At 41.9% G+C, this 10,671-nt stretch overlaps 1 protein-coding gene across 2 annotated transcripts; it reads right to left on the bottom strand.

Moving 5' to 3' along the window:
- Positions 1–437: 437 nt before the first annotated feature.
- Positions 438–10,199, bottom strand: gpr161a (G protein-coupled receptor 161a). Of its 2 annotated transcripts, none has more exons than XM_063499692.1 (6): positions 10,001–10,199; positions 8,096–8,486; positions 5,793–6,514; positions 5,544–5,651; positions 3,469–3,594; positions 438–3,289 (listed from the first exon to the last, which is right to left on the bottom strand). In XM_063499692.1, the coding sequence occupies exons 2-6, from the start codon at positions 8,437–8,439 to the stop codon at positions 3,018–3,020; spliced, it is 1,572 nt and encodes a 523-aa protein (XP_063355762.1). In that variant the 5' UTR covers positions 8,440–8,486; positions 10,001–10,199; the 3' UTR covers positions 438–3,017. The 2 variants fall into 2 exon arrangements, with proteins under 2 accessions (XP_063355762.1, XP_063355764.1); XM_063499694.1 differs by having other exon boundaries at positions 8,096–8,483.
- Between the last annotated feature and the right edge of the window lie 472 nt (positions 10,200–10,671).

Below are 10,671 nucleotides of genomic sequence, written 5' to 3'. Positions count from 1 at the left end.
TCTGCACTTGGGTGGATGGAAAATTTAGACTAAGTGTTTGACTTCAGCAACAGACGGCACCTGCTGACAGATACTGACAGCTGTTGTGGGTGTACAGAGCAGCTGATCTTGGGTCAAACCTGTGTCATACAGTTCTACTGAACAGCTGTTCTGTTAGTCCAAACCCAGTTTCCTGTGGAAATCACTTAAACGTGAACCAGTGTTTGGACAAGTAATCCCTGTGACTCGTCAAAGTGATTCATTCTATAGCACCTTTTGAGATAAACCTCACAAAGCGCTTAACAACAAAATACCACAACACAAAGTTAACCCACTTCAAGTGTAAAAAGATGAGACCACAGAGTCCACAGATCTCAAGCTCAGAGGGAGAGTGTTCCTGAATCCGGGCGGGGGGGGGGGCAGCTCCTTTTACCTCCATGCATCCCTGCTGGGCATGTATGGGGTGTAAAGGTGAAGAGCTCTAAAAGTGAAAAGCAGATTCCGATTCAATGGGAAGCCAGTGTAGCTGGCAGAGCAATGGTGTGACATGAGAACTTGGAATATGTAGTGAGAAGCCTCGCAGCAGTGGTCTGAGAAACCTGCAGATGTTCCAAGGATGTTTTTGCTTAGACAAGTAAAAATACAATTACAGTGATGAAATAAGTACATGAATAATAATTTCCAGTTCAGAGCGTGACTCAATGGGACTTAACTTGGCAATAATTTACAAGTGATTAAAAACAAGAGTGAACCAGAAGTTTGACATGTACAAAGTGAAATCAGAGCCAAAGATTACTCCTGGCTGCCTGATAGAAACGAGCGCAGATTTAGCTAATTTTGGAAAGAAGACCAAGAGGTTCTTTCACCTTAGGCCCAAATCTGGGGCCCAAACAAGAACTTTTTCTTTAAGGAAGAAACACATTGAACATTTTCGTTAAAGTCATTTCATATTTATAGAGGTGATAAACTAATGTTACTGATGTCTTGAGGTTTGGGGTATCAGCTTTTATTCTTCCCTGCAGCATAAAGTATTTTATGATCCAGGTAACAAGCTGTCAATACAGCTGTAGGTGATGCTGACTGCGGCTTGTTTGCAGAACAAGAGAAACAAACAGCTCAGTGATTCAATGTTTTGGTTGCTGTTTGGCTTCAGCTCTCATTCACAGCAGACACAAAGAATTCAATGTTTTATGTAAAAACTAAATTTAATGCAAACATTTGTATTAACACTTACTGTATATGAAAAGGTTACATCACTTCTCAGGTGTACATTTTTTTCTTACAAACATAGTACCTGTTCAACATACGAGGTAAGACTGAAGCACCACAACTGGGCTCTATGTATAAAAAAAATTCTCTCCTAATACAGAGAGTGTATAAGGTGAGGTACAACCCAGTGTACCAATGAATATTCCCTATGCTCAGGTTTCCTCTGATTCAACACTAAACACTAACACACAAACATATTTTATTTCTGACATCAACAAGATCGATTATTGATTCTGGACTTCATTTTCCTATGATCTCCATTTCTTGTTAGCTCATTCGGTCTTCACTGATAAGAAACTGCAGTGAAAGAATACACATTGTGTGTTTAAGTGCAGTAACTGTGTTTGCCCACAGTCGCACGTAATCATGAAATACCAGGACTCCAGCTGTGCTTACAGCAGGCACCTTATTCATACTACAGATATTGACAGACATTTTAGATTTTTTGCTGGCAAAATATGTTTATATATGCAAAGTGTTATGCCGTACCTTTACTAACATCACTGAACGAAATGCAAACTGCATCGCATTGTCACTGGAATGTGCACATATTAATTGGGTCATTTAGAAGTGTTTAAATGTTGTTGTTTTTTAAATAACCATACCGCTTCCTAAACCTGGTTTTGCTGGAGGTTCTTCCTGTTAAAAGGAAGTTTTTCCTTCTTATTGTCACCAAGTACTTGCTCATAGGGGATCAACTGAATCTCTCCCCCCCCCCATTATTGTACGGTCTATATTATTATAGAGTACAATAAACAGCGCCTTGAGGCAAATGTTGTTGTGGTTTGGTTATGGTTGAACTCCCTACATAGTACATCGCTCTGGACTGAACAGTACATAAATATAGTAAACTGTCTCACTCCAAAGCAACTTGTTTAGTATCCACCAATTTCCTATGTTTAAAGATCACTATGCATTGGAAGGGAAGGCTGGTATAATGTTAACATTTAAACCTGCAGGTGATCTAGTTTTTCCAAATCTACCAGTGATGCCTCTGAAATCAGTAAAGCTTCACTGTTGCAGGAGGCAAAGTGACAGGTGGTAATAATAATATTGAAAATGACTCTGGTCTATTCACTTTCTGTAAACACACAGTTACTTCCTTTACCTGCACACACCTGACCATCAACCCACATGTCTCAGATATTATTATCAGTGGAAAGTTTTTTTTTTTTTATGCCTTGCAGGGACAGATTTGCAGAAGCACAACCCTCTGAAGTGGTCACATGATCTGACATCTGGCACAAAGTGGTAACCATGGGAATCTTTCCCATGCAAATCCAAATTACTGGAGTTCATCCTGTACCAGTAAGAGTGACAAAGGTGCAGGTTGTCCTGCGCTGAGTAAACACGTACCTCACAGTCTAATTCTCCACAGTTAGTGGAAAACCTGTAGTGGAGATTTACTGAGTGCAAGGTTAGGAGAGAAATTCCACCTGAAAAGAGCTAATCTGTCAAAAGATGCTGTCATTTTTTTTTCATTTTGCCCACTGAGGCAATTTTTCTTATTAAGCTTAAAAACATACAATAACATAATATATACTATAGCAGAAGTTAATACAATCATCAGACCAATGAAGTTACAGTAGTTAAGGCTTCCTATTAGATTTGATGCTATGCACTGGGTCCAACATTGTAGAATGAATAACGTGCCTCTTCCTGTTCGCTAATCATTTCAAGTAAGGAGTATCCACATGTAAAGAGGGCAGATTTCATCAGCGGTACCACAAAGCTCTGTAACAGTGTCAAGAGTGGGAATGCCGCTGTGTTCAGGTGGCTTTCTCCTCCCCATCCTGCTCTTCTTCACCTCTGTCATCCTTAACGATCCCTTCATCAATACTCTCCAGCCTCAGTCTCTGGCCTTCCAGGTATCTGGGCCTCGGCGCGGCCCTCGCTGTGAGGAGTCCTGCCGACAGAGCTGAACTCTCCCCAAACAGGGTGAGCTTAGCATCGCTCTCTATGGCTTTCGCCAAGCAGGAGGCGAACATGTCGAGAGATTTGTGCACCTCTGCGTGGATCTGGACTGAGGATGTGTTTTCAGCTGGGGAAATCAACAAACATCAGTCAAAGCTTTGGTAAACACAAGCTACAGTAAACAATTCTCTTGCCTGGTGCCTTTTCTTTTTCTTTTTTTTTGGGTCATTTGTGTATCATGTGAAGCCTAAGGTATTTTCCCTGCTCTCTAATCTTCTGTAGAAGCGGGAAATGAATGACGGATACCTTTGGAATGCTCCACCTGGTCTTCAAAGGTGACTGAGCTCCTCCTTTTCCCGGACGGAGGCCCGTGGTGCTGCGCGAGGGAGGAGCCATCTGTGGAGAAGTTATCCAGCAGCATCACATCTGTGCCTGTGTAGGAAAATAGAGGATCATTGCAAGTTAACTGCAAGCAGAACTTAACAGAGATTGCAGGAAAGTTGCAGTAAAAGTCATCTTCATACCATATGGCCAGAAATGTACACACAAAGGTGATCACAAGACATTTGCTTGTGTTGAACATGATACCACTTGCCCTCCCTACAGGATCAGTTAAAAACATGAGCTGGAAAACAGGAAGGCTGCCCAACAAAGAAGAGTATGATGCAGTAAGGTTTGTAAGATTTTCAAACTTCATCTTTACAGCTTTGTTCTCTTTTAATTTTAAACTTAACTGTAGAAAAAAATTGAGAAAAAAAAAAAGTGCTGCTTTTCTTTCTAGAAATGCATAAATTCTAAATCCAAGTTAGGCGATGCAGCATGTTTTTGGCATAATTGGACAAAAAGTTCTCAATAAGCCCTCAGTATGTTCTTAAATGAAAAGGTATTTATGTAGCATTTTTTTCTAGAGTGAAAGTACTCTGGAACAAACGACCAGGCGCTGAAGGGATTTCACCCACAGGAGCATGCCTTCAATTCCATTTGAAGCCAAACATCAGCAGCGATTCACTGTGTTTAGATCTGCTGTAGGAAAGAGCTCTTTTAACAAACTCCACGGTCTGGTAAGTTTCTGTAGGCTGATGACTGTGTGACAATACTGTATGTTTATGAAGAATCTCAACTGCTCGATTAGCTGTCAAATGCTGCTGGAAAAATGTAAATATTCTTAACTTTCAGAATACCTTCAGTTTTCTATCATCTTAAAAACTTAAGCAGATTATGGTGGCCAATCAAACACTTTTGACATTTTGACCAACCTTATAAACAGTGCATTGGTCTTTGACCAGTAGTTGTTGATCAATGGTCATGAGAATTTACATATTAATGATCATGGAACTGATCTCCCAGCCCATTGTTCCTTCAGTGGTGCTAGTTTCAGTCATTATGCAAATGTTCTGTTTATAAGATTGGGGAAACCTGCAGTCAGCCGAGACTGAAGAAGTCACTTGGATGAGTGACAAAACGTTTCTCCCAATGAAAACGCTACGTCCAGATGAACAGAATCAACCTTTTGAGGGATGTTTCATTTTATTCATGAGTCTGTAGGGATAAAATACACGATAATCCTGCAATCATCAAACCGCCTCAGTCTCGGGGTTGGGGATCTGTAAAGTCTACATGCAGTAGCAGAGAGCAGATAATAATAAGGTACACATGACAAATGGTCATTTTTTTTTCAGATCCTCATCTGCATCCAGGGTTTACTCAACCTTTTGACCCTTTGGCAGGTGAAATAGGCTCCAGCACCCCTGGACTAATAGACAGGCATGATAATATGCAGGGGTTTTTGTTTGTTTTTTACTAAATTTGAATTTTTCATACACTTACAATTTCTCTGCAATGATTATTGAAGTTAGTCAACTCACTAAAAAAAAAAAAAAAAAAAAAAAAAAAAAAAAAAAAAATTGAAACAACACAGTGTTGTGGACACAAAAGCTCACAACGCAGGCAAAAACGACAGAGGAGCTGCTGAAAGATCAGCTTCAGAAATGTATGAATTTTAATTAGCGGGGCTTTCCAGAAGATGTACTGATATCATGTCCTGTTAGTAAAAAAATGGACACAATGGTAAGACAGCTTGTGCTACATCTACGTACATGGGTGTTTTGGTACATGTGGCTTTTCTGTGTACTTGCCTTTCAACCATATGTAAACAGTGTTTTCGGCCACAACTCCTGCCAGGATGAAGTTTTTCAAAATCGTAGTTTCTGCACTTAAATGTGGATATCAGACTGTGCACCGTGTTATTTGTACATAGTACATTTCTTCACACTTAGGGTTATATCGCCACCTGTTGCTTTGGCATGCTCTTGGCAGCACTTGAGATTGCTTGGAGTTTTTGATATAAAGCAAGTATTTCCCCCTTCCCATGTGCAACTTACATGAGTCCTGAGTGAAACTGAAGCCAGTGTCTCCTGTGCTGCTTCCTGGGGCCAACAGCTGTCCTCCACCTGCGAGCATGGCAGTCAGGTGTGGGGACATCCCCAAGTCTGAAAACACAAATTCTCATGAGATCATCACATCCCGCAGGAATATAAATCTAAACTAGCCTTATGCATTTACTAAAGATAAAACCAGCAACATATAGACACACATCTGCATGACACAGAGAGCCCCAGCTATAGTCCCACCTGTGATTCTGTTGGAAATGCTGAAGAGGCGGGACGTCCTTTGGCGCGTGGCAAACGACTCTCTGTAGTACCGATCTCCAAAGCACATCCCCAGCAGCTCCTTCCTCACTGTTTTATTCCACAGGCCGTAGATAAGTGGGTGGCACACCGCGCTGCAGAAAGACAGCCACGCTACCAGAGTCTCCACCCACTGAGACACGCTGCCCTGACCCCACAAGGCCTCAGTGCCCACCACCCCAACGTATGGCCCCCAGGTCATGAGGAAGGTGCCAATCACCACTAAGATGGTGACCAAAGCCTTGCACTGACTCCCTGCGTACACGAGGCTCCGCCGACTTCCATTAGAGGAAGTCGAGGTGCTCGAGTTCTTACGCCCGTTCCTCTGGGCTCCAGTGGAGTCATCCTGGGCCACAACAACAGTCCCGCAGTGAACTTTGCGGGCTTTCATGCGGGCTACGCGGAAAATGACACCATAACACGCCAGCATAACGAAGAAGGGTGGGAGGATGCACCAGGTGACCCAGAAGGCCGTGTAGCTCGGCTCTCTGTGCCACGACGCCACGCACGTCCACTTGAAGCAGTCGAACTCAAAGGAGGACCAGCCGAACAGAGGAGGCAGGCAGCCTACCAACGAGTGAAACCACACGTAGGCGATGACGACAACCGCCCGGTTGCCTGTAATCTTCATGGGGTAGATCATCGGGTAGAGCACGGCGTAGTACCTGTTGTGAGGAGACATGAGCATGATGAAGAAATCTGCACAACAGGAACTCAACACCGTCCTCCAGGGAGACTTTTGATCAGAGTAACACACAGGCTGCTGAGATTGGAGTCAGTGATACAAAAGCTAAAAGCTGCACTTTTCTCTCTCCCCGACAATCCTGTGAAATGTTTTCCTAAAAGCTGCAAACAGAAGAGAACAGACGGGCTTGGCAGAAGAACAAAAACAGGCTCTGTAATCTAAAATTCCCAAAGGATGCTGAGGATAATTAGGTGAGCAGTGAGAACAGCAGGAACTGTGCGCTACACAGAAAATTTACAGTAGCTCTCAGTAGCTCTGCGACAGGATTAAAACAGTATTCAACTGCAGCGGTTTAAAAGTAGCTCCAGAAAATCTGAAAGGCAGTGCATGTGGATAAGAAGTTCTAATAAGGGCTGAAACTTTAGTGTTAATCTCAAAAGTCATTCAATTGTTGATTACTGGTCTGAACATCAGATTAATCATTTTAGGCGTTTTCTAAGCATTTAGGAAAACAACAGAACAGCTGCTAACAATTTCCTCGAGTCCCAAAGGTGTCTCCTAATTGCATGGTTTTCTGAACAAATAAGCCACAACCCAAAAAATTTAAATTTGCAATCAAACAAAACATGGATACATAGAGAAAACCTCACAGCCGGGGAATGTTTGATGGACAAATAATGGGGCTGGAAGGACATTTTCTGAGATGATACCGTATGTTACTGTATACTTTTTGATTACCGAAATTAGTTAACCATTCTCCCCTTCTTACAAGCAAAGCAAAATAAACTAAACTTTGTGTCTGAATGACCATTTGAGTTTGTTATTACACAAAGTACTTGCACAAAATATTGGCAAAATACGATCGAGTCTAAACTGGAACCAGAAAATGAAAAATAGGAAATCCCAAATATCAAAGATGGGTTTTTTTTGTTGGAATAAATAAAGTGCCTTAAAATATCTATGACTTAAACATTTTTATAATCAAGATTGCGTGCAATATGTTTACTGGCTTTATTCCATGCATTTGTTTAAGCAGGCATTTAAAGTTCAAGCATTTAAGCCCATACTCATCACCTGATCAGAGAAATCTACAGGAAAATACCACAAATTAAGTCTGTGGTTAACCTCTCTTAGTTACAAGAGTGTGACGTTAGAGAGATATGCACCAAAAGCATATTTTTTTAAAAGTTTATTCAGCGTAACGTTCATCTGAGCTTGAAGTGGAAAATTGCTAACCTTCAGTTTCCCTATGCTTACTGTAACTTTATTGTCTTGGTTACGTCCAGCTTCAGGACTTAAATGAACACTAAATTTCATGCTCTAGTCCATTTGATGCCAGAATCTCCCAACATCTGGGATAAATTAATAATATAGTGATGCATTTATCAGCTAAATCTTTCTCAGAAATTAGCAGAGACCAAAAATGGGCTACAAGTTCTCCGCCGGAGGGAACCATATGTCCTAATGTCAGTGTCGTTTACGGGCTCACTTTTTAAAAGAATTCAAGTTAAATGCTTAGATTATAGGGCTACAATATAATACAGTATAATCTGGCACTAACCTGTCGATAGCAATAGCTCCGAGGGTGAGCATGCTGGCAGAGCTGATGAGGAGATAGAGCAGGGCGGTGAAGTTGCACCACACCACCCCAAACATCCACTCTCTCTTTGCTGAGCTCACAGCTACGAACGGCAGCACCAGCACGGACAGCAGCAGGTTGGACAGAGTCAGGCTGAACACAAACTTGTTGCTGGGTGTGAGCAGATAAGGCCTGCGATAAAGGGTCGCCACAATCAGAAAGTTCCCCAGGCAGGCGAGCAGCGTGATGGTCACAATGGAGACTGACTCCAGGGCAGCCAGACCCTCGCCATTCCCCACTGTGGTACAGTTCCTGCTGGTGTTCATGGTGAGAAGCTGGGCCACCGGACTGGTGAAGGAATGGTGGGGGACTGCTGAGGAGAAGGCATTATTAGACAAAATAAAATAAAATCATGAATTACAGCGAAAAACAACCCTCAATCTACATTCATGCAGTTGGAACTCAACTCATGGATTTTACTATTTTCTGCAGCACAAAAACTAATAGCAAAGACCAGGGGCCTGTACTATGAAGCAAGTTTGATAACATACCCAGGATATTGTTATCTGGCTTTAGTTAGCCCAACAAAGGGATTCAGGTTTAGGGTAACATGAAGTAGTCAATCCAGGATTTATCAAATCTAAAGCGTTGGAAGCATCTGAGCAATCAAAAACATGCACAGGTCATCTTCAGAGGTTAAACACATAATACAGCTGCTGCAGACAAACTATCAATAGTGTTTAATGCTCTGTGAGTAAAGAATAAACGCAAAAAAACCGAATTCAAACTAATCTACGGCCAAGTTCAATCCTCAAACAGATGCCCTGGTTTGACATCAAATATTTATGCTTATAGAGCAAAAACAACAACAAGTTGCAGAATTGTTTACAGCCAACAGAGAAAACTAAAATTACAGAACAAAGATGCATCTAAGACTAAATATTAATTACAGATGCTCTTTAGAGAAAGATAAAGACCTCAGATCTTCCTATTACCTACTAGCACCCTCTGTGCTAGTAGGTAGGTAGTAGATCACTCTTCTAGGAGTGATATATTCCAGAGAACTAACTGGTCAGGACGTGGTTGAGGTCTAATCTTGATCATAACCTCATCTAGAAGAGGTTAGGACTGCAGCTTATCCACAGGGATATACCGCAGTAAGAAGTGAACTGCCTTCACAGTCGAGGGTAAACTCTGAATTTACCTGGATTTACCCAAATTTTGCTCCATGGTACAAACTTTACATATTTATAAAATATGTATGCTACATATGAATACTAAATAGTGAGGGCTTTCAGTAAAGTGGTACACACACGTTTCGCATTAAGGTTCAAAGTACAAAAGTAAATGTTTACAGATTAAAAAGAATGTCAGAAATAAAACTAGCAAACACCACCTCCCACCATATGTGTTTATGTACTAGCAATATAACTCTACTAATGTATAACAATAACTCCAGCAACATTTTACTGCAGTTTTAAAAAACTGTAGAGGATTTGAACACTAGATTTCACCACGTTAAAAGACTCTGTTTACAGCCAGGGTAAATTTTTCATTATTAAACAGTCTTCGGTCACAGTTAAAGCCTTTCACTGGTGGAAAGCATTATCTTTGCACATTATTTCGCATCGGAAAAGCATAATTGTTGTTAAAGCTCACTATTTTGTTTCCCGGTTAGTGTTAACCTTTTGATTTAGCGTGAATATGGAAGTAAAAAAAGACAAAACTGCATCTTCTTTCCGTGCAGATAAATGCAAATGTGAAGAAGGTGCAGCACGGTGACTTAGCGGTAACGCTAACATTAGCTAAAACTACCGTTAGTTAGCCAAGTTTAGCCGAAACTTTCCCCCATTGTCCCCCCTGAAACTCGGCTCTTTTTTTTTTTACCTGCTTAGGCTCAGCGCTGCGGCTCCACATTTTCACTCTTGACGGGGATAAAACGTCCATCTTACTCCTCTGCTTCCACACCACAGCCCCAGAAGAGAAAGCCGAGCCAGGGAAATCCCTGAAAGCCAGTCGACATTGTTCACTTTGGTAATGTCTCTCTCCTCCGCCGAGTCACAAACGGCCAGCTGCGGCTGCAATGGCGTCCTCCTCCCCATCCACCTCCCACCTCAGCTTCGACTCCCTCCCCGAGCAGTCTCCTTCCGTCCGTGGGTGGTCGCTTAAGAGCATTGTCTTGCTTTCATATTGCCATTGAACCAGCTAACGTTATTTAACCGTGTGGAGTTTGTTGTGATCAAATCGTCATGACAAGTGCAGAACAACTATAAAAGTATAGTGTATTCATTCGCGGATGCCACACACACCGTGTGCGTTTATAGTACTGTTTACAAAGCCATGTGAATGTGTGCGTGAGTGTTTACTTGATGACAGGCCGGCTTGTTTATGAATGAATTACTGAGCTGCATCGTTTTATCCAGCTGGACCACCCACGTAGATCATAGCTTCCCGCACTAAAACGTCACCTCCGCTCATCCAATCAGAAAACTCTGAAGGCTTCACGGCTCCATCCGATAGGGGGCGCACTCAGCCAATAACACATTAATGCATAACAT

This window comes from Pelmatolapia mariae, linkage group LG16_19 (assembly GCF_036321145.2).
Source record: "Pelmatolapia mariae isolate MD_Pm_ZW linkage group LG16_19, Pm_UMD_F_2, whole genome shotgun sequence".
In the NCBI taxonomy this organism is placed as follows: Eukaryota; Metazoa; Chordata; class Actinopteri; order Cichliformes; family Cichlidae; genus Pelmatolapia; species Pelmatolapia mariae.
This window is presented reverse-complemented; position numbering and strand designations above follow the sequence as displayed.

Excerpts from the sequence above, each read along its gene's own strand:
- gpr161a (XM_063499692.1), bottom strand. The coding sequence starts at position 8,439 with ATGAACACCAGCAGGAACTGTACCACAGTGGGGAATGGCGAGGGTCTG. Across the intron at positions 6,515-8,095 it reads GGAGCTATTGCTATCGACAG|GTACTACGCCGTGCTCTACC; the intron begins GTTAGTGCCAGA and ends TCCTCACAACAG. Across the intron at positions 3,290-3,468 it reads CCAGGTGGAGCATTCCAAAG|CTGAAAACACATCCTCAGTC; the intron begins GTATCCGTCATT and ends TGATTTCCCCAG.